This window comes from Oncorhynchus kisutch, linkage group LG11 (assembly GCF_002021735.2).
Source record: "Oncorhynchus kisutch isolate 150728-3 linkage group LG11, Okis_V2, whole genome shotgun sequence".
Classification (NCBI taxonomy): domain Eukaryota; kingdom Metazoa; phylum Chordata; class Actinopteri; order Salmoniformes; family Salmonidae; genus Oncorhynchus; species Oncorhynchus kisutch.
Genome location: NC_034184.2, coordinates 25639991 through 25667265, shown reverse-complemented (window position 1 = coordinate 25667265; position 27275 = coordinate 25639991). Strand labels below are relative to the sequence as shown.

Genomic DNA, 27275 nt, shown 5'->3' with positions numbered 1-27275 from the left:
GCTCTGGTCTGAATAGATAATCAGATCCTGTAGAAGTGTTTAATAACAATCCCAGGAAACATATTGTATGAACATCATATAATCTCCCAATAAAATGCACAGAATCTGGATCTGAAATGCACCCAGTATCTACTTTTGCTCTATGTTGAAATCCAGATCGTTCCCTACCTCTACAATGTATGTAGATCTCAAAGGATTGGATATAGTAGCTTCACCTTGCCATATTGCTTACCTAGCCGTTGGAGTGTTCGTCGCTGGTTCGAATACCTGATCCGATAAGGTGAATAATCGGCCAATGTGCCCTTGAGCAAGGCACTTAACCCTAATTTGCCCCAATGGACCCGTACTACTATGGCTGACTCTGTAGAACAACACATTTCACTGCACCTATCTGGGGGAAGTGACAATAATAACCTATTTATATATATGCACCCTTTGTACATAAAGTAGGCTAATCAATTTCAAGTACTTCTTGTTCTGTACATTCCTAAGTTATCCTCAGCCAGTGCACACACCCAACAGACATTCATTCTTCCAAGACCCTAAAATTCAGACAGCTATCAGTCCACAGTGAGAGTCAACAACACAATGACTAGGTTTCCCAAACATCTCCGGTTCAAACTCCACCAGAGTTACCTGTGCACCTACAGTACACACCTGTCCCCACGCAAATACCACCTGGGAGCCAATAACTGTTAACACCCCACAATGCCATAGTAATTATATAATGATGGGACAACACCTACCTACCGAACACCACTGATATGAGTCATGCCTGTGTTCTAAGAACACTTAATACTTGTGTTCCAGAGGTATGCACGTTTTTGACATTCATTGTGTTTGTACATTTCCTCAGACAATTGAGCAAGCGTAAAGAGTCAGCACTACTTGTTTCCACATCTTCCCACATATGAGTGAGGCAAGGGGGATGTTTTTTGGGACACAACTCATATACAGTATCAGGGTTGACCCCAGAATTGACCCCAACTCTGTACAGTATACCCCGGGAATAGCTAAGTCAGACTCCCCTTAGATATGTTAACATTACATGTTTTTCACTGACTCCTTCCTGCATTCCTACACACACACACACACACCTATAACGAACAGCCTACACACTGTCCCCTTTGGAGCATTACATAAACACATGACAGATCCTGGAGTGAGGTGTGTTGATGCGGAAACCATGCGGTTGAACTTGTCAAAGAAGTTTTCACGTCACTGATGACAGCTTAAGGGATGTGACGACTAGATCTTGTCATAAAGTGTGTGATATCATGGGACAGTCCTGCAGAGGAATCACAAATACAACAATGATTACATTTGATCTTACACACGTTTTATTACTCAATTACGCTTGGCAAAAGAAATGCCTCCAAAAATTAAGAGCCTTTTAAGGAAACCTTCCAAGTTGATATTTTCATACTGAATTAGGCTAAATGCTTTTATTTATTTCTACCCTTAGTAAACATCAGTTTGTCACTATTTCGTTATATATTTATTTATTTATGTACCACTTGGTTAAGATGTAACTATATAGTCCATGATATATTGTTGTTGTAAACAAGTCTGAATCATCGTTGCATAAATGCCTGAATAGGAACACTAGAAAAGCAGTAGAAAATGAGACCGATACATAAGAAGAAAGGAACAAATACAAAGTATTATGCCTTGCTAAGAAATTTGTTCTGTTCATAACATAACAATCAGTTAGATTGTTTCTGGATGAAGGATTGCTTTTGTTCTGGTTCTTCTCTCATCTGCCATGTATGCAGTAAAACTTGTACAACCAGCTGTTCTGCCATCAAAAAGCTTTCCAGAATGATCTATCACAAAAGACAGACACCTGCCTGAATTTCCTGCCTCCTTCACATTACATCACCTGTTCTATCACAAAGGTTTAGAATCATCACTGGCTTCTAATCTCCACACCAATAACCAAATGACTTGATCATCATTTGAATGTTAAAGCTGTCGAGAGATTACTGGCCTCAGAGTCCATCACAACATTACACCTCAATACTTCACTTTGCAGACAGTTACATATTTTATACAACTTCTGTTGTTGCCTGGCATAGTAATGCCCCGAAGACTTTACGTTTTAGACATATAGACAAAACATTGAAAGAATAACATCGTTCACAATTCTCCATGGCCCATAAAATAGGAAATTTCACCTTGATCAATTCAGAACATGAGAATGGAAATGATGATTTTAGTACTTACAGTGACTACTACGCAAATGCTAAGGTGTCCTGGTATTGGTCCATCAGTGGCTATGAAAGTTGTAGGATGGACAGTTTTACTTTTCCAAAGCTTTCAGAAATACTTAGATTTGTTGTGACCCAAATAACTCATCTTTCATTTTGTATTTAGGGGCTTGCATAAGAAAAATGATTTCAGCCCTGATTTAAAAAATTAAAAACCATCCTCAATAATAAGACTTGGTCTGAGAATGAGATCAAAGGTTATGTTTGATCCCCATCTTTGATGCCACTAGGTCAGTGTTTCCCCAAACGGTGGGTCGTGGACGATTCAGCTGATTCATTTTTTGGTCGCAGCCAGAACCGGTTACAAACAATTGTTCCCTTTACTTGGTTGGTCCAATTCCATAAGCTTTAGATCAGTCACAACATAGAAAAGTTTGTAAACTACTGGGGTATTTCATTAGGGCACAACGTGAAATTTTTTTTAACCGACACTTTATGGACAAGTCCAGCTGGTCTCTCCATTTTGGAACGTTTTCTTCCATTTCATGCATCACATGACCCAAGTGTCTCTTACAGTAGGTCCCCCAGCCCAGTAGCATCTCATCTTCTCAGGCCAGAAGGATAGGCTTCTCCTCATCTTTCTTCCCCAGCAGTGTACACAACATGGAGGAGGAGAAGAAACAGAACTCAACAGCGAAGCTGAGCTCAAACAGCTCCAGGTTGACGCTCAGTATCCACTCAAACACGGCCGCTGAGTGCTTGTACATGTATTCCTCCTGTACAAACAAGATTGCATCTGTCGAGGTCAAGGAGGGAGAACTGTAGTTGTTAATAGTAACCCTATGCATATGTTCAAAGGAACGTCAAAGATGTTCAAACATTACTCATCAGTAAACAGACGAAACACACAGATAGGCAACCTCACTGTCAATGTTCTGGACGGTATCTTGTTGTTATCGAATACCACTACTACCTAGAACGTCCTGTGCCTTTCTGGGCCTGTGAGTGTTTGCAAAGTTGAAGACGTATGGAAGAGGACACTCCTATTCTTATAGATTTACTCTTGCATTGTGTCGTCTCTATAATTCTCCTGAGTGTATGCACACCCAGCAGAATTTAATAGGTTCAGGGGTTATACGGTCAGGGTTCAGGGGTAAGACTTATAGTGTTCATCAGAGCAAGTGAAAGGATACAGCCAATAGTGACAATGATTTGGACCGCAGTAGACATGACCCGTACTGGGTAGAGGAACCACTCCATCCGGGTCAGAACACACTTCCCTGTGAGCACCGTGAGGAGCAGGCTGTAGAAACAGATACACAGGAAGCTTACCGCAGCCCCCAGGTAATGGGCCAGTGTTAGGTACCTGGGCTGGAGGAGAGAGGACAGGTTACAGTTAGTATTAGGTACCTTGGATAGAGGAGAGGCTTAAGACAAGGTTCCATTTAACTATTCTAGCTGCAAATGACAAAGCCAAAGCACTTCTAAGAAACCATTATGCCACACAATACTCCAATTCCTCAATGATGGATATGTTTGTGTTACAGAGAACATTCTAGGAACCTCTGCTGTCAAGCTCCTGCCTCTTCCTCTCTTTGGATTGGTGGATACATCTCGTTATTTTAATACTTTTTTGTAATATTTGGTGAGAGGTGTTGATGTCAACCGCCTATATTCAATGGAAAGTGAGATGCTATGCTAGCCTCATGAATATGCATAGACCGTCCTGAATTTCAACAGGGACAACTCCGATAAGTGTTTTTTCTCAAAGTTGCTAGGATGTCACGTGCATCACACTTATATCAGTACACTAGTAACAACCTAAGCATAATGAAACTTGTATTAGATCAAATAAGCCTCACGTATGAAAATAGCAACACATTTTCATCTTGACTAAATTTGACACTCATTGCCCTTATACAAAAACTCCTTACTTGCTTAATATACTGAACAAAAATATAAACGTAACATGTAAAGTGTTGGTCCAATGTTTAATGAGCTGAAATAAAAGAGCCCAGAAATATTCCATATGCACAAAAAGCTTTTTCAAATTTGGACCACAAATTTCTTTACATCCCTGTTAGTAAGCATTTCTCCTTTGCCAAAATAATCAATCCACTTGACAGGTGTGGCATATCAAGAAGCTGATTAAACTGCATGATCATTACACAGGTGCACCTTCTGCTGGGGGGGGGGGGGGGGGGGGGGGGGGGGCAATAAAAAGCCACTCTAAAATGTGCAGTTTTGTCACACAAGACAATACCACAGAAGTCTCAAGTTTTGAGGAAGCGTGTAATTGGCATGCTGACTGCAGGAATGTCCACCAGAGCTGTTGCCCGAGAATTTAATGTTCATTTTTCTATCATAAGCCACTCCAACGTCATTTTAAAGAATTTGTCAGTACATCCAACTGGCCTCACAACCGCAGATCATGTGTAACCATGTCAGCCCAGAACCCACATCCGGCATCTTCACCTTCTGGATCGTCTGAGTGGATGCTGGGGCATATTTCTCTCTGTAATAAAGCCATTTGTGGAGAAAAGCTCATTCTGATCGGCTGGGCTTGGCTCCCAGGTGGGTGGGTCTATGCCCTCCCAGGCCCACCCATGGCTGCGCCCTTGCCCAGTCATATGAAATCCATAGATTAGGGCCTAATGAATTTATTTAAATGGACTGATTTCCTTATATGAACTGTAACTCAGTAAAATACATTATTGCATATTACGTTTGTAGTTTTGTTTAGTATAATTAATGATCTGCTTAACGTGGACAGATTTTGGGCGGAGTAAACCCTCTCGCTTTGCCTTTTCCTCTCTGTTCTGAATGTGTCTTTGTGGCAGCTCTAGAGACAAACGGAAAGGTTGTACCGTTCAACTTCATAGGTGTATGTATGATTCCCGGTCGCTAACTAAGGCAGTACGACCTTAAGGGCACAGGTCACGACATCTCCCATTTTTTGGCCTATACAGACTTTGTGTATTCCTCTGCCCAGGTGTTGCTGATGCATGCCAGATCTTACAATGCCTGGATAGTTATTTTAAGTATCAGCTAACCACATCATAAATTCTAGCAATGGGCGGATTGGATTATGCTGAGCCGCAGGGCACACACCAGTCTATGGCCTGCAAAAGCGGTGAGGGAGGAGCTCCCTTCTCAGTAATCTATGCCACACTGTCATGTTGTCAGCATGGTGTATCGTCCAGAAACATACATCACCTCTTTTCCATAAAATATACAGTATGTTTGAATTTGGGCAGATTAAGCGTTTTTTCACTTTTGCATGTGAAAACACAGAATCCTACTCATTATTACATCACTTTTGTTTTGAGCCAACTTCGCCTTGGGCTTTGAATGTGGCACCTGGCTCACACCCGGGAGTTAGCCTGGTTCCAAAACGAATGGTGCAAAACAGGCCTACCCGGGTACCCGAACCAGATTAATCGAATCCCCTCAATCTGTCAGACGATGACACAGTCGATGACATGGCACACAACCATTGGTTGATGCATGCAACGTCTGACCATGGGAACTGGCTGCATCACCGCTTGGTATGGCAAATGCACCTTCCTCGACCGCAAAGTGCTATAGAGGGTGGCACTGGTGCCGACAGCCCAGTACATCACTGGGGCCGACCTCCCTGCCATCCACAACCTCTATACTCTGTATCAGGCGGTGTCAGAGGAAAGCCAGAAAAATTGCCAAGACTCCAACCACCCAAGCCATAGACCGGATGATATGCACTGACCCTATCTTGCACTGACTCTATGCACACTCACAAGACTATACACTCAGTGTCCAGTTTATTAGGTGCATCCATTTAGTACCGGGTCGGACCCCCTTTGCCCCCAGGACAGCCTGAATTCTTCTGGGCATGGAAACGTTGCTCTATTGGTATCAAGAGCCCTAACGGGTGCCAGAACAACATTCCCCACATCATTACACCACTGCCACCAGTCTATACCGTTGACACCAGGCAAGATGGGTCCACAGACTCATGCTGCTTACCCCAAATCCTGACTGCCATCAGCATGACGCAACATGAACTGGGATTTGTCGGACCAGGCAATGTTTTTCCACAATTGTCCAGTGTTGGTGTGCCCACTGGAGCTTCTTCTGCGGTCTCTTCACACTTGCTCAATTGTCTGAGGCAATGTACAAACACAATTGGGGTGTTGACAGCTGATAGGAGTGGAATCTGGTGTGGTCGTCTGCTGCAATAGCCCATCCGTGACAAGGACCGATGAGTTGTGCATTCCGAGATGCCGTTCTGCACACCACTGTTGTATTGCGCCGTTATTTGCCTGGTTATGACCCGCCTGTTAGCTTGAATGATTCTTGCCATTCTCCTTCGACCTCTTATCAACAAGCTCCTTTCGCCCACAGGACTGCCGGCGACTGGATGTTTTTCATTTGTCCCACAGTTCTCTGTCAACCCTAGACATTGTCGTGCCTGAAAAGCCCAGAAGGCCAGCCGTTTCTGAGATACTGGAACCGGCGAGCCTGGCATCGACGATCATACCATGCTGAATGTCGCTTAGGTCACTCGTTTTGCCCATTCCAACATTCAATCGAACTGTAACTGAATGCCTCAATATTTGTCTGCCTGCTTTATATAGCATGCCACATCGACGTGACTCAATGTCTGTAGGAGCAAACCATTTTTGTGAACAGGGTGGTGTACATACACACACACACTACCACTCACATAAAACCCCCACACATTCACATACACTACATATGCATACTCACTCACATACTCATTCCAACCACTACAATGAGCCCATCCTCCTATAGCTCCTCCCACCAGCCTCCACTGACAAAGACACATACCGATACCACAAACACACATACCGACACCACAAACACACATACCGACACCACAAACACACATACCGACACCACAAACACACATACCGACACCACAAACACACATACCGACACCACAAACACACATACCGACACCACAAACACACATACCGACACCACAAACACACATACCGACACCACAAACACACATACTGACACCACAAACACACATACCGACACCACAAACACACATACCGACACCACAAACACACATACCGACACCACAAACACACACACACACTTTTGCACTCATGTGCTGCTGTACTTTGTTCTTTATTTTATTCTTATTATTATCATCTATCCTGATGACTAGTCACTTAGGATAGATGATAACTGTACATATCTACTTCAAATACCTCATACCCCTGCAACTTGAACTGGTTTTTGGTCCTCCCTGTATATAGCTCCATTATTTTATTTTTTCTTCTCTGCATCGTTGTGTACAGTGTAGCCAGCCGCACAGGCCTAAGTCGCCTGTAAGTCACTTTGGATAAAAGTGTCTACTAAATGGCATATATTATATTTACTGTTTGTAATACATGAAGTACTAACATTGCAGTTCCCAGCCACGAAGGCCCCGACGGCTGCCACTCCACCAAACACCAGGGCGATTCTACTGAGCATGGAGTGGACACTGTTCCTCTCCATGATGTGAGCATGGTGGAAGATACAGAACACCATAACTAAGGAGGAGAGAGTAAAAATATTGATATTATAATGCATCTATAACAGTATATTTGATCAAATGTTCATAAGATGTTTATACAATCGGTGCAACATCCCATCTGATCTAAAACCATGTGATTATATGATTATTATTCAATAACACAACAATGACAATCAACTCGTAATAACTTTTCTTTCTGGAAAAAAAAATTCTCTAGCAGGACAAGCAACACATTTGATATGAAATATGACTAGGGCCCTGTGCTTTGGTTAATCATGTCATATGACCTGGATTTGAACCTTCATTTTAAGCCTTTTCCAGAAACAAGAATTCAACAAAAAATATAAGCAATTGTCTGAGGATGGTGCTGGACCATCTGATATATAAAAAAAGGGGACAGTATGATGAAAAAGCTTTAAATAAAGGTTAAAATCCAGGTCATGTGACATGATAATCCAAAACACAGGGCCCTAAATATGCATAGAGATCCAGGTTGACTTGTGTATGTATAGAGTGGGTAATCTGCACAGTCACAGAGGTAATCTTACACAGAAATGAAGCAGCATTGATGGTGGCTGTGAACAAAGAGTTTTCTGGTGAGCTTGTTCCACTCGTGCTGCAACAAGGCCAAAGCATGTGTAAGAAACAATTATTTCAAACAATACTCAAATTCCCCAGTGACAGAAAACATTCTAAGAATGTCTGTTAAAAAGCTGACTAAGTGTTCTGATGTGAATGGAAGAGTTCAAGTTCAAATTCTAATTCAATGTTGAATTCAAAACTTAAAAATGAAAGTCTGTTTCAAAAAATGTATGTTCAGTAAGTATTTGTATTAATATTTTACAGTAATTTCAATTATTTTCTTCACTTTCTTCACTGAGATTAAATTCTGTTAGTTGACCCCAGCCTTGGTATAGTGGTATATGGTTACCTTATTGTGGGAACTTGACAACATGCCACAGTTGTATTGTTTCCGCAGGGGTTCCCGGGGGCCCTGAAGACAGAGGGGAAATAATCATGGTTACAGACCTTCCTTTTATGTATAGTGTGTATACAGTATGCAGTGGTTTTCACCCTTGGTCTTGGAGGGCTACAGGGTGTGCAGGCGTTTGTTCCAACCCAATAGCAGCAACACACCTGATTCAACTAATCAAGTTGATTATTAGTGGACTAATTTAATCAGGTGTGTTGGTGCTGGGATAAAACGAAAAGACTGGACACCCTGTCAATCTCCAGGACTTGTGTTGAACAATACTGCTTCATAAATATGCTTGTATTACATTAAAGCAATGTATTTCATTGACATAGAATTGGCTGAGATAACCATTCACAATGGTCTGTAGGAATTCTCACAGACAGAGCACAACGTACCAGTTGTTGAGGGAACACACATGGTCATAGCTGTATGCCAGGCCATACCTGAAACAACAAAACAAACACACCCATTTGATATGATTGAAGTGCCTAATTATCTATGTTAGGGTGTATGTTTTTTCAATGTATAATATTGTACTAATATTGTAATAATTATTTTATGAGCATAATTATTTAAAGCTCATAAAGCTCCGCCTTATCTCAGTTCACTGGTCACGATGGCAACACCCACCCGTAGCACGCGCTCCAGCAGGTGTATCTCACTGATCATCCCTAAAGCCAACACCTCATTTGGCCGCCTTTCGTTACAGTTCTCTACTGCCTGTGACTGGAACGAATTGCAAAAATCGCTGAAGTTGGAGACTTTTATTTCCCTCACCAACTTCAAACATCTGCTATCTGAGCAGCTAACCGATCGCTGCAGCTGTACATAGTCTATCGGTAAATAGCCCACCCAATTTACCTACCTCATCCCCATATTGTTTATATTTATTTACTTTTCTGCTCTTTTGCTCACCAGTATCTCTACCTGTACATGACCATCTGATCATTTATCACTCCAGTGTTAATCTGCAAAATTGTAATTATTCGCCTACCTCCTCATGCCTTTTGCACACAATGTATATAGACTCTTTTTTTTCTACTGTGTTATTGACTTGTTAATTGTTTACTCCATGTGTAACTCTGTGTTGTCTGTTCACACTGCTATGCTTTATCTTGGCCAGGTCTCAGTTGTAAATGAGAACTTGTTCTCAACTAGCCTACCTTCATACACATTGCTTACAGTACATGTGGTGAATCGGTCTTTTAGGAAATAACTGTTTACCTAATTCTTTACGTAGTAACTAATTACCTGTTTTCTTATTGGCCAATGCATTAATTGTATGCTTTATATGCTTTATTGAAACAGAAAGTGACAGTCAGTTCTAGTGTGGTTGCTGATGGTATTCAATGTGGTTTGACCTTTAAAGCTGCTAAATAGTTATCCGTCTCCATCTAGGCTTTGCTCCTACAGAAAAGTCATCCATCCACTTGTACTCACACCCTCAACTTACAATATGATATACAGTACGCTCGCATAATAAAACACTGATAATCTTGAGAGGTACAATGGGTAACCAGGAACTGATGAGTGTGACTAAGCAAGAGTACACAGTTGGAGGTCATTAGAATATTATTAGCATGAAGGTTAAATAAAATGTCTCACAATGTATGAATCAGTGAAACAATTGGTTTATATTTTGCACGTTGTGAGGTGGGGTGTAAGGTGGTGGCTCTGGCTCTACAGGTATCTTAAACGATAACTCAACTGAATAAAAATATTTAGTATCAGCATGGGACTTTCTTTCTGGAAAGTTTTGTTGAGGGTCGGCCCTAGCCACTAAGCAACATTTTATTTATTTAACTAGGCAAGTCAGTTAAGAACTAATGCTAATTTATATTGATGGCCAAACAAAAGGCCTCCTGCGGGGACGGGGGATGGGCACAACATGGCAGCAGCACAACATGGGAGCAGTACAAAACAGGTTACAAACATTATCGGGCACAGACAACACCACAAAGGGCAAGACGGTAAAGACAACAATACATCACGCAAAGCTGCCACAACTGATCCAGAGGCGGCACTCCTAGTGGCTGGGGACTTTAATGCAGGGAAACTTAAATCAGTTTTACCCAATTTCTATCAGCATGTTAAATGTGCAACCAGAGGGAAAAACTCTAAACCACCTTTACTCCACACACACACGTACAAAGCTCTCCCTCGCCCTCCATTTAGCAAATCTGACCATAATTCTATCCTCCTGATTCCAAGCAAAAATTAAAGCAGGAAGCACCAGTGACTCGGTCAGATGAAGCAGATGCTAAACTACAGGACTGTTTTGCTATCACAGACTGGAATATGTTCCGGGATTCTTCCGATGGCATAGGAGTACACCACATCAGTCACTGGCTTCATCAATAAGTGCATCGATGACGTAGTCCCCACAATAACTGTACATGCATACCTCAACCAGAAGCCATGGATTACAGGCAACATTTGCACTGAGCTAAAGGGTAGAGCTGCCGCTTTCAAGGTGTGTGACTCTAACCCGGAAGCTTATAAGAAATCCTGCTATGCCCTCCGTCAAACCATTAAACAGGCAAAGCGTCAAAACAGGGCTAAAATTGAATCGTACTACACCGGCTCCGACTCTCGTCTTATATGGCAGGGCTTGCAAACTATTACAGACTACAAAGGGAAGCACAGCCGTGAGCTGCCCAATGACACGAGCCTACCAGACGAGCTAAATCACTTCTATGCTCGCTTCGAGGCAAGCAACACTGAGGCATGCCTGAGAGCATCAGCTGTTCCGGACAAATGTGTGATCACGCTCTACGTAGCCGATGTGAGTAAGACCTTTAAACAGGTCAACATTCACAAGGCCGCGGGGCCAGACGGATTACCAGGACGTGTGCTCCGGGCATGTGCTGACCAACTGGCAGGTGTCTTTACTGACATTTTCAACATGTCCCTGTGCCCAAGAACACTAAGGCAACCTGCATTAATGACTACAGACCCGTAGCACTCATGTCTGTAGCCATGAGGTGCTTTGAAAGGCTGGTAATGGCTTACAACAACACCATTATCTCAGAAACCCTAGACCCACTCCAATTTGCATACCGCCCAAACAGATCCACAGATGATGCAATCTCTATTGCACTCCACACTGCCCTTTCCCAACTGGGCAAAAGGAACACCTATGCGAGAATGCTATTCATTGACTACAGCTCAGCATTCAACACCATAGTATCCTCAAAGCTCATCACTAAGCTAAGGATCCTGGGACTAAACACCTCCCTCTGCAACTGGATCCTGGACTTCCTGATGGGCCGCCCCCAGCTGGTGAGGGTAGGTATCAACACATCTGCCACGCTGATCCTTAACACTGGGGCCCCTCGGGGATGTGTACTTAGTCCCCTCCTGTACTCCTTGTTCACCCACGACTGCATGGTGCCAGGACAACAACCTCTCCGTCAATGTGAGCAAGACTAAGGAGCTGATTGTGGACTACAGGAAAAGGCGGGCCGAACAGGCCCCCATTAACATCAACGGGGCTGTAGTGGAGCGGGTCGAGAGTTTCAAGTTCCTTGGTGTCCACATCACCAACAAACTATCATGGTCCAAACATACCAAGACAGTCATGAAGAAGGCACAACAAAACCTTTTCCCCCTCAGGAGACTGAAAAGATTTGGCATGGGTCCCCAGATCCTCAAAAAGGTTCTACAGCTGCACCATCGAGAGCATCCTGACCGCTTGCATCACCGCCTGGTATGGCAACTGCTCGGCATTTGACCGTAAGGCACTACAGAGGGTAGTGCAAACGGCCCAGTACATCACTGGAGCCAAGCTTCCTGCCATCAAGGACCTATATAATAGGTGGTGTCAGAGGAAAGCCCATAAAATTGTCAGCGACTCCAGTCACCCAAGTTATAGACTGTTTTCTCTGCCTCTGCATGGCAAGCGGTGCCAGAGCACCAAGTCTAGGACCAAGAGGCTCCTCAAGACCTTCTACCCCCAAGCCATAAGACTGCTGAACATTTAATAAAATCGCCACCAGACAACTATGCTTAGTTACTTCACCCCCACCTACATGTACAGATTACCTCAACTAACCTGTACCCCACACACTGACTCACTACCGGTGCCCCTTGTATATAGCCTCGTTATTGTTATTCTTATTGTGTTACTTTTTTATTATTACTTTTTATTTTAGTCTACTTGGTAAATATTTTCTTAACTCTTCTTGAACTGTACTGTTGGTTAAGGGCTAAAGTCTGCACTTGTTGTATTCGACGCATGTGACAAATAAAGTTTGACTTGATTTGATATACAGTCCATGTCACCTGTTTCCTCCCCTTCATCTACACTGATTGAAGTGGATTTAACAAGTGACATCAATAAAGGATCATAGCTCTCACCTGAATTCACCTGGTAAGTCTATGTCATGGAAAGAGTTCCTCATGTTTTGTACACTCAGTATAACGTAACATACTAATTTGAGTGTCCCGGATTTACGTTTACTAAATTACATCTAGTCTATGAGACCAGGCTGAAGAGAAATCTAAGTCAATAAACTCAAGAACATGTTATTATTATCTTATAAAACATTAGAAGAAAATATAAATATAACTTACGTCACCCATGTGCCAATGAGAGACACCAAGGAGAGGGAGATGGGGAGTAGACTCCAGATGACCATGTCTTGGTAGTTTAGTGAGAGCAGCAGCAGAAGTACAGTAGTGACGACCTGGGTCCAGACACGGTCTGTCTTTCTGGCACTTTGAAGATTTCTGCCTCTAGATTCCCCCACAGCAGAGTCAGTCACCCATACACCTGACGCCTCATCGTAACTGTAGAATCCCAATAAGTATGTCCTGTTACCAAACTAGATCATTCAAGTATATCCAGCAGATTGACGTAGTACCAGTTTGTCTGTGTACCTTCCACCACCCAGGCAACATTCCTGCCATTTGAGAGCAGCAGAGGAAACTAAAGTTCTAACCAATATTGCCACTCCTTTTGGAAGGGAGTACCACCTTGTCCTGTCAGAGGACAGACGTGAGGAAACATGGGGTGGGCCCTCTCGACGCTATCTCCCTGTTTGTTTTAAATTACATAGCACACACTGTAGACTGCATAGCGGTCAAACTCTAGTTCCCCAGGGGCAGTGTGGAACTCTAGCCAACTATACGTTTCTTAGATTCCTTTACTGAACTGTAAACTATAACTTTCAGATTAGTTAAAAAATATGTGTTATTAAAGTTGTCCAGAAATCAAACTTTATGCTATGGTAAATTATGAGATTGACTGCAGCTTTGTAGTAAATGGGCTGTCGAAGTTCTGCATTGAATGCATGTCTTGTCATTCCTGTGTTTAACATCTTTTTGCAAATTCCGGAAACTATAGTGGCAAATTTGACAAAATGCATACCAAATTTAGAGATTATTATTTATGTAGCTTATCACACATATTCCCACTTCAGTGATCATTTACATTAAATACCTATATTTTTCTTTAGTACCAGCAACAAAATCCCAATACATTACATGCAAGAATTCTGATTTATGTTTATCATTGCATAGTCTGCAGAACCAACAGTTAATTAATCTCAATAGTAGCTGGCTGTTCAGATGCCAATATTCGTACTTTCTATAAATGTATCTAGCTAGCTATATAGGTTGAATTTATGTTTATTTATTGTAATGACTATGACTATTTACTTAGTAAACGTACGATTAATGAACAGTGGAGCAATTGGAATCAATTTTAAACAGGATATGTCAAGCCAGCTGTCTGGAGTCCTCATTTTCAAAACAAATAAAATCATGGCGGCCCGCTTAAAATCGAGTTTTCTACAGTTGATTCGGTCACGAAATACAGCACATTTTAGGTTTGAGTTTAAACATTTTCTATGAAATTAAGAGTTCTACTTGGGTATACCAACTTAATGAAAGTCTTGCTGTGATTTCAACTCAGTAGCTAAACCCTAACTGCCACATCGTCGATGTCAAACCAGGTCCTAGCCTAATCCCATCCTCATGTTGCGCAGCTGAAATTTCCCTAAATGTATTAATGATAAAGTTCAGCCAACAATCACGATGGGCCAAGAAGTATAACAATAAATCTGTTTGCCTGGGTCTTCTTCGGTTATGTAGCTAACGTTAAACCCGTCATCAGCAGCAACTTGATTGAGTGACGTAGCTAACGACGTTAGCTAGGTAGCTAAAAATCATTCCGTTTTGTTCTGCAGTCTGGTCATTGAGGCATTCCCTAGCTTAGTCAGTGTCACTGCACAACCATAGGTAGCTAACGTTAGCTGCTTTGTGGTTTCTTTGCTTTTTGACAGTCTCAAGTTAATGTTTCAAGACCATCGGACATTCATCCAACAGATTGGGTTTGTAAGGATAAACCCACTCTGTTGAATGTCCGACCATCTAAAGACATGACCTGACATAACTGTCTGTTAAAGGTTTACAATTAAAACGAGAAACCAGTTCCACACACAATACACATTGGCCAGAACTTCCGAAAACGTCTCAGTTTTCAGGTGAGAAACCGTCCTTTCTGATCGCATTTACTAACTAGAATAACCACATTCAAAGGCTACAGTTGTCATGTTTTCTGTAGTATATACAGAGTAGGCCTACAAGTGGAACTACATGTAACTGCCAAAATAAAGGAAACACTTGCGTACATTTTGGATGCAAAGTATATTGAAAGCAGGTGCTTCCACACAGGTGTGGTTCCGGAGTTCTTCGTGTGAATTTCTGGCAGACTAGACGCTGTGTTGCATATTTCTGCATTTCTCACGTCGGAGTGCAGATTGCACATTTTGGTCCCCCCCAAAAAAGTGGGAGGGGAAACTCTTAAATTGCACCACCATCTAACCCCTTTTCTCAAAACTCCTTGTAGATCTTCTGCACTACAATCTCTCACCCAAATATTTTTCTGCCGATGCGACTACCACATCTATGTTCTGTGATTTGCAGTCCAACAGTGCAGTGCAGTGCAGTTGACTGAAAAATTCATCCTCTCTGGGTCTTTCTTCAGACCTACTCACTGGGGAACTCCCAGTTGATTATCTCACCTTTGGGCTGTCCTCTAGTCTCTTCACTGCCTCATAGGAAACTTTCTGCCCCACTCAACCGGTCTCTCTCTCACAGGGCACTTCGGATCTCCAACTGCATGGGCGCCCCCGCAGTTGACACAGTGCTTTTTGTAACCCAACTTTACACTCCCATTGACTATGCCCTTCTGCACATTTCTCACATTGTGGGATCTCCTTTCTACACACTGCTGCAACATGTCTGAATCCTTGACACCTAAAGCATGGAACACTAAAGTGTTTGGAACATAGGCCCTCACAGAATAGCAAATATAACGTAACCTGACCTTCTCAGGTAGAGACTCTGTTCAACAAGACAGACAGGATATTCTCAGTTGCATTGCCACTGGGTCTACATCTTACCAAAAGGTGGGTGTCACAAACACCAGGGATATTCTTTTTCATTTGATCCACCTCAACGCTACCCACCAGTCACCCCTTTGAGCACAACACAGGTTGAGCCACGAGATGTGTGATGCACTGCGCCCGCTGCCTCTGGGCAGAGGATACAGAACAAATCTCAACAATTCCACTTCTCTAAACTTTCAAAGATGTAACCGCTCGCAGCTTGTCCTTTACCGTGCCTGGATCAATGTACAGTTTGGCCGAAAAGCAGGAATCCACTTTTTCCTTAAATCTCACTCCAACCGGTCCAAAATCATTTGTGACAGGACTCCCATGGCAAACACTGGAAGTGTCTACCACACCTGTAGCTGCAGGTACTTCATCCTGGTCTGGCTTGACTTCAGAGCACTCACTACTGCTGACTGATGTTCTCAAGAGCACAAGTAGATTTATAGGTAATTTTACTTCGTTTGTATTCAGGAGAAGAAAATGATTGGACAAAGGTTTGTACTCAGGAGACGTAGGTATGTACTTGCCTTTTTTATGCTTTTGTGTCATCGCACCCTGGTTCCCGAGTTAATTAAGAAATGAACATCCCATCATGCTTAGGGTCATGTATAACAATGCCCAGTTGCCCATCATTTTGGTTACCATGGCTAGAAGAAGAGATCTCAGTGCCTTTGAAAGAAGGGTCTCAATGGTGCATAGTGGGATTAAAGGGTGTGTGTGTGTGTCACCAGATCTCAACCAAATTGAACAGTTATGGGAGATTCTGGAGCGGCGCCTGAGAAAGCGTTTTCTACCACCACCATCAACAAAGCACCAAATGAGGGAATTTCTCGTGGAAGAATGGTGTCACATGCCTCCAATAGAGTTCCAGACACTTGTAGAATCTATGTCGAGGCCTGTGGTGGCCCAACTTCCTATTAAGGCACTTTATGTTGAGGTTTCCTTTATTTTGGCAGTTACCTGTAGCTATATGCTCAAATGATTGCGGTTACAGTTGTATTGATAGCAAAATAGATTTATTGATGTATAATGTTTTGAGAGTCTGGGATAACAAATGATGGGAATAGGATAGGTTGACTATCTCTTATTTTAAATGTATTTATTCTATGCTGTGTAATACCAGGTTGTTTTTTTACTGTAGGGATTACTGTTGTTTTCTGGTTTTGTCTATATTGTGTTTATTCCATCGGGGATCACGTTGGAAACAAGTGGAATTGCTTTAATGTGTTATTCCCTGGGTTGTACTCACATTGTTGTACTTACATTTTCTGATTCAATTCATGGGCCATGTCCAAATTTTCAACATTCTCCCAAATTGTGCACTTGCACAATCCTTGTCATTGATTTGAAAAAGTTGATAAAGATGAGCAAAAATGACAGTATAAAATAAATAATTAAAATATTGTCTGTTGTATGCAAAAAAATTGGATATTATTTTGTACTGATACAACTGCTCAGAGAAAGAGAAAACAATAATAATTGAAGGATCTTTGATTATTCCTCCATATAGAATTTTTCAAGATCCTTGATATCATTCATCTGCACTTATGGACTGCTCTCTTCAATTCAAACCAAAGGTTTTCACTAGGCTTGCCATTGCAAACTGTTGATGTTGTGGTCAATTGAAATGTTTTGTGGATTTTGATGTGCTTGGGGTTATTATTTTGCTGGAAGATCCACTTTTAGGCCAAGTTTCAGCCTAATGGTAGCAGCAACCAGGTTTTTGGCTAAAATGTCCTGGTACTGGGTAAAGTTCATGATGCCGTTGACCTTAAGGGCCCCAGGGGCTTCCCGAGTGGCGCAGTGGTCTAAGGCACTGCATCGCAGTTTGCGACCGGGAGTCCCATTGGGCAGCACACAATTGGCCCAGCGTTATTTAACTAAGCAAGTCAGTTAAGAACAAATTCTTACTTACAATGACGGGTTACCCCGGTCAAACCCTCCCCTAACCCGGACGATGCTGGGCCAATTGTGCGCCGCCCTATGGGACTCCGATCACGGACGGTTGTGATACAGCCCGGGATCGAAACAGGGTCTGTAGTAACGCATCTCGCACTGAGATGCAGTGCCTTATACCGCTGCGCACACTCAGTGTTTCCTCCGACACATTGGTGCAGCTGGCTTCCGGGTTAAGTGGGATGGTGTTAAGAAGCGCGGTTTGGAGGGTCATGTTTCTGTGGGCGCATGACTCAACCTCTCCCGAGCCCGTTGGGGAGTTGCAGCCATGAGACAAGATCGTAGTCACGAAATTGGGGATTAAAAAATATATATATATTTATATACTACATAAAAAAACAAAAGGCCCCAGGACTAGTGGAAGAAAATAACCCCATAACATCAAAGATCCACCACCATATGCATCTTTCTTTCGACCCAAAACCCCCAACTGGTGTGCGTAGCCAGGGAGCTCTATTTTCATGTCATTCAACCAATGTAAACTGTCTGACTGTGAGAGCGAAGTCTTGCTTCTTGCTCATCTCAATATCTGCGGTGCTGCTCGTGGCAACGTAATTTCGCTGTCGACCTTTAAGGTCAACCGCATCATGAACTTTACCCAGGACATTTTATACAGAAACCTTGTTGCCTCTGCCAGGAGCCTGAAACGTGACCGGAAGTGAATCTGTAGTGTTTTCGGTCATAATCATTACAGAGCATGCACTTTTAACCCCACCCCTCAGCTACTCTCAGCCCATTCCACCTATCTCTGTAGACCACCCTCAGGCAGATTGTTTGGGCACTGAAGTTGTTCCACAAACAAATTATAGAAATGATGTTGATATGAAATAAAGCCTATAGTGATGTCATCTTCAAGGACAGCTCGGTACAAATTCTCCCATCCCCTCCCCCCTCTTAAACCTCTCTTCTTCATCCCTCCTTCTTAAACCCTCCCGTTTCACACAGACCCACAGTGATGGAGGATGGCGGTGATATAATCTTTAAGGGCTTTGAGAATGGCACGGTGAAGCTGAATCCGGTTGGCTCGTGCACCGGCTGCCCCAGCTCCACTGTCACCCTGAAGAATGGCATCCAGAACATGCTGCAGTTCTATAACCCGGAGGTGGATGACGTGGAACAGGTGAGAGGCAGAGAAGAGGAAAGTGAGAAGGAGGGAGAAACCCATAGAGAGGCAGAATGAGGATAAAGTGAGGGAGGAGGGGAACAGTATTAAGCTTTTATGTCTGTTATAGCTGTTGTTTTTGTTTTGTTTCTCTAGGTGGAAGATGAAGTGGATCATGTCAACGCAAACGTTTTCACCGAGTTGGAACGCAAGTTTGGAGACTGTCGGCCCCCATGCCTATAGATAAACAGCCTGTTGTATCGATGTCATGCAAACCAGGTAGACACTGCTTACCCTAGTGCAATGTTTATGATGAGAGAATAATATTCAGCATTGCAATTTCAAAATACCTAGAAGTGTTCTGTGCGCTGTTGTCTATTAATGTGGCGAGAAAATTACTGTTATTGATTCTACATAAATATTTTCAGTGCACAGTAATTGGCCGTAATTTTGGAGGGCTAACCTTGCTTCTGAATTTAAAAAATGTAGTTGACCGCACTGAAGAACTGGAAGTTGTCATTCCCACGAATCTAGCAAAAACAAGGATTACAAAATGGAAGTACATGCTCTAAAAGGAATTCTCCGATATCATAGCGGTCTGCAAACAATCGCTTGTGCTGGAATATATGATCAATCATTATCTGACCAATTCAGTATTACCATTAAAATAAATCAAAATAAATACCTTAACTTCTATCACACCCATCCCCTCCCACCAAAAAACTCCCCAACCCCCCTGATCTATATCATGCTGAAACACTCCACCCTTAGGATTGTTCAGCATGTCAACAACCATTTCAACATTAACATCTCATGCCCCCAATATCTCTTTTGCCGTCTCCACAAGAACCTTCAACCTGGCATTTCTGCTTTCCACAACCTGAGTCGTATTGATAACCTTACCAATAAAAGCTATGAAGTCAACTTCATTATCAGTGTCCTTTGACAGTGCACATTCATGAGCGCAAGATTTCTGAACAGGTCTCCAAACCATGCCAGGACCAGCCGGGTTATTCCTACAATGCGGTGCCATTTGGACCTCAAATCTTTTGGAAAAATGTTTGTATATTGTAGCAGTTTCAAGGGTGTGGGTTTTCCATGTCACCAAGTTCAATAACCAAACACACACAAAGAGCACAACTAGAATGCAAATGGGGAGTTTATTTGGGAGTTTTGCACACTGGGGAAAGGGGGGAATTCACCAACCATTTCACAGTCCACAATCCGTTTCTCCAGGGGTAATTATAAAACTCAGGTCCTCAGCCAAACCGGTTCGGTACACAGTGGGGTAACCACACAGCCATTTCACTCGCTTCCCTCCCCATTCTCTGCCGCATCCTCTTTTATCCCCAAGCATTCCCTGGCTTAATGACCCACAGGCTCGCCTCGTTGGGGCAGGAAGTCCATATAAGGCGCAGGGGTGGAGCCAGCGGGCTGCAAGGTATCTCCCTTCAATTACCACTCCCTGCCACAAATGTATGTGTTCTCTCAGGAAAAGGACATGTTTGACTTTCAGAAAAACATATTGATCAAGCTCAGGCACGTAAACATTGGGGTGCATTTTCCAATTTGTTAGGTGCATAATCCTAACAAGGTGAAACCTAACACGGTGGAAAGATTGAGCTATTGTATAATTTTTTTCTCTCTATAATTTAGCCTAACAGTGTAATTTATGAGTGGAACATACAGACTAACAACATGAAACATGAACAAATAGATAAACTTAGTGTTTATTTATTTAGCTTCACACTTCTTCTTTTTTTTACCCATAAGAAATGATGACACTTCCTGAATATTGTAGGAAGGGGTTGATTTCTTAAATAGAGAATTACAACAAATTAACAGGGTGGAAAGTGGTATCGGGGACACACAGAAAATCTTAAATAAAATAATAATAAATACAATAATCATGAAGAAAAAAAATATTGATACTTTAAAATAATTAAGAAAAATGTTAAACGTTATTATTTTAAGACTTGATAACACCTTGGGACATGGCAAAAACTCCCACACCCACTGACAAAAAGTGTTTATAATGCATTAAATTCCCTTTCAAGATCCATATTTGTTGTAAAGGACACCTGAGATTATATTTAAAGCCTTTTGCAATCCACATTTTACACTAAATAAGAACTTCTATTTTCTGGGGACAGAAAAGGCACCGCTAGGCCTCCTGAGTGGTGCAGCGGTCTAAGGCACTGCATCACAGTCCTTGAGGCGTCACTACAGACCCAGGTTCGATCCCGGGCTGTGTCCCAGTCGGCCGTGACTGGCGGAAAAAAGGCGGAAAAAAGCCTCTTGGACCTAGACTTGGCGCTCCGGTACCGCTCGCCGTGTGGTAGCAGAGAGAACAGTCTATGAATAGGGTGGCTGGAGTCTTGGACAATTTTCAGGGCCTTCCTATGATACTGCCTGGTATAGAGGTCCTGGATGGCAGGAAGCTTGGCCCCAGTGATGTACTGGGCCGTTCGCACTACCCTCTGTAGTGCCTTGCGGTCGGAGGCTGAGCAGTTGCCATACCAGGCAGTGATGCAACCGGCCAGGATGCTCTCGATGGTGCAGCTGTAGAACCTTTTGAGGATTTGAGTACCCATGCCAAATCTTTTCAGTCTCCTGAGGGAGAATAGGCTTCGTCATGCCTGCTTCGTGACTGTAATGTTAGTTTGTTGGTGATGTGGACACCAAGGAACTTGAAGCTCTCGACCCGCTCCACTTCAGCCCCGTTAATGTGAATTGGGGCCCGTTCTGCCCTCCTTTTCCTGTAGTCCACAATCAGCTCCTTTGTCTTGCTCACATTGAGGGAGAGGTTGTTGTCCTGGCACCATACGACCAGGTATCTGACCTCCTGCCTATAGGCGGTCTCATTGTTGGTCGGGGATCAGGCTTACCACTGTTCTGTCATCGGAAACAGGGAGAGGGAGAGGTTGAAAATGTCAGTGAAGACACTTGCTGGTTGGTCAGCGCATTCTCGCTGTACACGTCCTGGTAATCCGTCTGGCCCTGCGGCCTTGTGAATGTTGACCTGTCTAAAGGTCTTACTCACATCGTCTAAGGAGAGTGTGATCACACAGTCTTCCTGTACAGCTGGTGCTCTCATGCATGTTTTCAGTTTTATTTGCCTCGAAGTGAGCATAGAAGTACTTTAGCTTGTCCGGTAGACCCGTGTCACTGGGCAGCTCTCGGCTGTGCTTACCTTTGTAGTCTGTAATGGTTTGCAGGCCCTGTCATATCCAATGAGCGTCACAGCCGGTGTAGTACGGGATCTTAGTCCTGCATTGATGCTTTGCCTGTTTGATGGTTCGTCAGAGGGCATGGCGGGATTTCTTAAAGCTTCTGGGTTAGAGTCCCGCTCCTTGAAAGCGGAAGCTCTAGCCTTTAGCTCAGTGCAGATGCTGCCTGGAATCCATGGTTTTTGGTTGGGGTATGTACGTACGGTCACTGTGGGGACGATATCGTCGATGCACTTATTGATGAAGCCAATGACAGATGTGGTGTACTCCTCAATGCCATTGGAGGAATCCCGGAACATGTTCCAGTCTGTGCTAGCAAACAGTCCTGTAGCTTAGCATCTGCTTCATCTAACAACTTTTTTATTGATCTAGTCACTGGTGCTTCCTGCTTTAATTTTTGCTTGTAATTTGCCAAATGGAGGGCGAGTGAGAGCTTTGTATGCATCTCTGTGTGTGGAGTATAGGTGGTCCAGAGTTCTTTTCCCTCTGGTTGCACATTTAACATGTTAGAAATTCGGAAGAATTTGGGAAATTAGGAAGTTAGGTAAAACTGATTTAAGTTTCCCTGCGTTAAAGTCCCCGGCTACTAGGAGAGCCGCCTCTGGGTGAGCATTTTCTTGTTTGCTTATAGTGGAATACAGCTCATTCAATTATATGTTGGTTGCCAGCCTCTGACTGTGGTGGTATGTAAACAGCTACAAAGCATATAGACAAAATCTCTCGGTAGGTAATGTGGTCTGCAGCTTATCATGAGAAACTCTACCTCAGGCGAGCAATGGCTCGAGACTTCGATATCGTGCACCAGCTGTTGTTTACAAAAATACATAGACTGCCAGCCCTTAGACCGCCAGCCCTGGGGTCAGGGCCTGTTCCCCGAGGGAGTCGTATATCTTCCGCCTCGGGCTCGTCAGAGTCGTGAAAGAAGAAAAAGGATTCTGCTAGTCCGTGGTGAGTAATCGCAGTCCTGATGTCTAGAAGTTATTTTCGGTCATAAGAGACGGTAACGGCAACATTATGTACAAAAATTGTAAAACAAATAAGTTACAAACAACGCAGATAAACAAACAAAAAAACACAAATCGGTTGGGGTGCGTAAAATGTCTGCCTTCTGTTCCTACGCCATTTGAATGTTTTTTTGTTTTCCCAAACGAGGAAAAAAATACAAATAAATCTACTCTTAATTATGAACATATAATTTACACATCCACTATCAAAGGAAAAACAGAAAGAAAGGATTAACACACCTTTTTTATGCGTACATTATTTACAAAAGTATACAGTCCCTAAAAATGAAACACTGAGGTATAGACTGGGCCTTGACAGACCAACCCCAATGCCCGCTGGGATACGGAGGTCAGAGGTCAGGCGATGATAACATGGCCGTTGCCCTCCCCAGTTTAGTCTGTTAGAGTGAGAATTGACAGAGGCCATTGTGTGCGTCTCTTTCTTTGCATTCCCACACTGACTTACAGTATCAGGCAGTGGTTGTTCTTGGAGACGGTGACACAGGAGAAGGATGAGGGCTGGTGTGTCCGGGTGCACAGGGCAAGCGTTTTAGTTCCAACCTTATAGCATTAGCTAGATGAGATGCTGGTGCTTTAACAGGCTAGCATATGGTACTGGTTGAGATTATTCTAATCTGCTGAAGCATTTAGGTTGGGTGGAAAAGGAGTGTGACAATGGCTACTAGGAACATGAGCACCAAGGTGGTGATGGTGAGGAGATGGTCAGCATCTATTTTTTCCCACCTCTATACTTCCAAGCTGCATGCCTTGTTACATGTAATAAATATTCCTGTGAATTCCTATCATTATTCCACAGTGTAGATATAGTGTTAAGGTGCATGTAGAGCAATATAACACTGGTGCCCTACTGCCTCATGGCTTTTAAAGGGACAGTGAGGGATACTGACAGAACACACACAAGATGCACCTAGAAGGTCATGAACCCACACAGAGGAGAACTGAAGCTGCACGGGTACTAATCAAAATGGCTCTCTGACATGTTTTTATTTTACTAGGCAAGTCAGTTAAGAACAAATTCTTATTTTCAATGACGGCCTAGGAACAGTGGGTTAACTGCCTTGTTCAGGGGCAGAACGACAGATTTTTACCTTATCGGCTCGGAGATTCGATCTTGTCCAACTAGTCCAACGCTCTAACCACTAGGCTACCTGCCGCCTCTTACACAGCCTGGATGTCCTTTGGGTGGTGGACCATTCTTGATACAGACGGGAAACTTTTGAGCGCGAAAAACCCAGCAGCGTTGCAGTTCTTGATACTCTCAAACCCATGCGAATGGCACCTACTACCATACCCCATTCAAAGGCACTTGAATATTTTGTTTTGCCCTTTCACCTTCTGAATGACACAAATACACAATCCATGTCTTAAATGTCTCAACACTTAAAAATCCTTTAACCTGTCTTCCCCCCTTCATCTCCACTGGTTGAAGTGGTAGTGACATCAATAACGGATCATACCTTTCACCTGGTCAGTCTATGTCATGGAAAGAGCAGATGTTTTGTACACTGAAATATTTTCCATATAATTATAATGTATTTATTATTTCTCACACAGTATTTAATATTTTCTCCAAGTTTAACAGAGCAGCAATGATACTTCAAGCTTTCCCCCAGTGTGGGTCGCACTTATTGCTCGTCTTTAGACTATTTAGCCATTGGTCGAAGATGAGCCTTGTTACCGGTAATAACTCCCTACATGTATCATGAGTCATGACCGTAAAATACACTACACCTGTACATAGACCTGACCAAATTTCAGTAGTTAGAAAGAATTCACACCCCTTGACTTTTTCCACATTTTGTTGTATTACAGCCTGAATTTAAAATGAATTAAATATAGATTGTGTCACTGGACTACACAAAATACCCCATAATGTCAAAGTGGAATTATGTTTTTAGAAAATGTTACACCCCTTTGTTATAGCAATAAGTTCAGGAGTAAAAATGTGCTTAACAAGTCACATAATAAGTTGCATGGACTTACTGTGTGCAATAGTGTTTAACATGACATTTGAATGACTACCTCATCTCTGTACCCCACACATACAAGTATCTGTAAGGTCTCTCAGTCAAGCAGTGAATTTCAAACAAAGATTCAACCACTAAGACCAGGGAGGTTTTAAAATGTCTCACAAAGAAGGGCACCTATTGGTAGATGGGTAAAAAAAACAGACAATAAATATCCCTTTGAGCATGGTAAATTATTATTTACACTTTGGATGGTGTATCAATACACCCGGTCACTACAAAGTGATGCAGGCATCCTTCCTAACTTAGTTGCCGGAGAGGAAGGAAACCGCTCAGTCATTTCACCATGAAGCCAATGGTGACTTTAAAGCAGTTAAATAATTGAATGGCAGTGATAGGACATAACTGAGGATGGATCAACATTGTAGTTAATCCACAATAATAACATAAACGACAGAGTGAAAAGAAGGAAGCTTGTACAGAATAAAGATTCCAAAACATGCACTAAAGTGCAAAAAATGTCCTGAATACAAAGTGTTATGTTTGGGCCCAACACAACACATCACTGAGTACCACTCTTCATACATTGAAAAATATACAGTGGGGCAAAAAAGTATTTAGTCAGCCACCAACTGTGCAAGTTCTCCCACTTAAAAAGATGAGAGGCCTGTAATTTTCATCATAGGTACACACAACTATGACAGACAAAACGAGAAAGAAAATCCAGAAAATCACATTGTAGGATTTTTAATAAATACTTATTTTCCACCATAATATGCAAATAAATTCATAAAATAATCCTACAATGTGATTTTCAGGATTTTTTTTCTCATTTTGCCTGGGAAATCAAGGGATATGAATACTTTCTGAAGATTACACAGATTGCCTGACCGACCTTGTTATTTTGTCGTCAAAGAAAAGTATGTAGCGCGCGTGCGCGCCCCCTGATCTACGCATGCGCGGCGACAGTTTTTGATCCATCTCCGCCGGCGAATGAACAGAGGACAGAGGTAAAGGCCAATATTTTTCCTCTATCTGTTAATGTAATAAACATTTTGGATGCTCCCTTACTGCATAATGCAATTATTGTCGCAAAATTGGAATGCCCATCAACCTTGCTGTCTTTTATAGAGCTGCGTCGTGTGTTGCCTTGCTTAGGCCTCGTTATAGCTAACGTTAGCTACGTTACTAGTCGTCTTTGCTTTGATAACAAAACCCACGAGTCATCATCAAAGCTAGCTATCATCATAGCAAACTAGGTAGCTATCTAGCTATTTATCTCCGTTTGCAAGGTAACCCAGCAAATGTTGTTAGTTAGCCTATGGCTATTTATAGTTAAAGGCTAACCAGGTAGATGATATCTGTAATTGTCTAGCATGTGCATTAGCTAGATGGCCTGTGAAACTCTCGGTAGTTTTGAGCACGGTACAGGTACCCACCAAAAAATGTTTGTTCAGAAAATAGAAAGTAAAAATCATTTGAAAGCTACAGCTTTTGTCTTTTGTAAGACCCCCCCCCCCCCCCGCCCCCCCCTTAAAATGCCATAAATCATGCGCAATGGGCATATTCATAGTGTGCAATGTAGGTCAAGTCACTAATTAGTGAAAACATTTAGTAGGAAAGGATACACACTCATTGTAAAACAATGCATTTTCTTCTCCATCCACATTACATTGTATGCATCCTCCACATGCACCGTTGATTTCTCACCCATTTACAATAGGAAACGTGAATGATGAAAATATGTTTTCTCACCTCGATAACTTGAAAGGCCTGATTGCTAGGATCATTTTAATATGTCAGGCTTGGAAATCCATTCAGCCTTTTTAGCACAGTGACTGATTTTACTGCATGGTCGGAACTAGAAGCACATGAC

At 42.6% G+C, this 27275-nt stretch overlaps 2 protein-coding genes across 10 annotated transcripts in view; one reads left to right on the top strand and one right to left on the bottom strand.

The window, feature by feature from the left end:
• Positions 1-1317: 1317 nt before the first annotated feature.
• LOC109899828 (transmembrane protein 150A) lies at positions 1318-27275 on the bottom strand. 2 transcript variants are annotated; one of them, XM_020495403.2, is made up of 8 exons: positions 27155-27275; positions 13295-13510; positions 9115-9162; positions 8675-8737; positions 8292-8359; positions 7629-7759; positions 3404-3581; positions 1318-3006 (listed from the first exon to the last, which is right to left on the bottom strand). In XM_020495403.2, exons 1-8 carry the CDS (start codon positions 27187-27189, stop codon positions 2819-2821), a joined length of 927 nt encoding a protein of 308 aa, XP_020350992.1. In that variant the 5' UTR covers positions 27190-27275; the 3' UTR covers positions 1318-2818. The 2 variants fall into 2 exon arrangements, with proteins under 2 accessions (XP_020350992.1, XP_031691353.1); XM_031835493.1 differs by lacking the exon at positions 27155-27275 and adding an exon at positions 15355-15499.
• The window catches only part of LOC109899827 (cell division cycle and apoptosis regulator protein 1), a 47494-nt gene continuing 34680 nt past the window's right edge, over positions 14462-27275 (top strand). For 3 of the 8 annotated variants that reach the window (XM_020495401.1, XM_020495400.1, XM_020495399.1), the window contains exon 1: positions 26325-26409. The gene's annotated coding sequence lies outside the window, so the exon portion shown is untranslated. Of the gene's footprint in view, positions 14551-14583; positions 15208-19020; positions 19196-19333; positions 19457-26324; positions 26410-27275 lie in introns of those variants that run through there. The other 5 variants (XM_031835492.1, XM_031835489.1, XM_031835491.1 and 2 more) reach the window with 3 other exon arrangements.

Bases quoted from the DNA above. Each gene is read 5' to 3' on its own strand.
- LOC109899828 (XM_031835493.1), bottom strand. From the start codon at position 15,491: ATGTGCAATCTGCACTCCGACGTGAGAAATGCAGAAATATGCAACACA. The intron at 13,511-15,354 runs GTACGCAAGTGT...GGGATTCTACAG, and splicing joins ATATACTTTGCATCCAAAAT to TTACGATGAGGCGTCAGGTG. The intron at 7,760-8,291 runs GTAAGATTACCT...TCTCCTCCTTAG, and splicing joins CAATGCTGCTTCATTTCTGT to TTATGGTGTTCTGTATCTTC.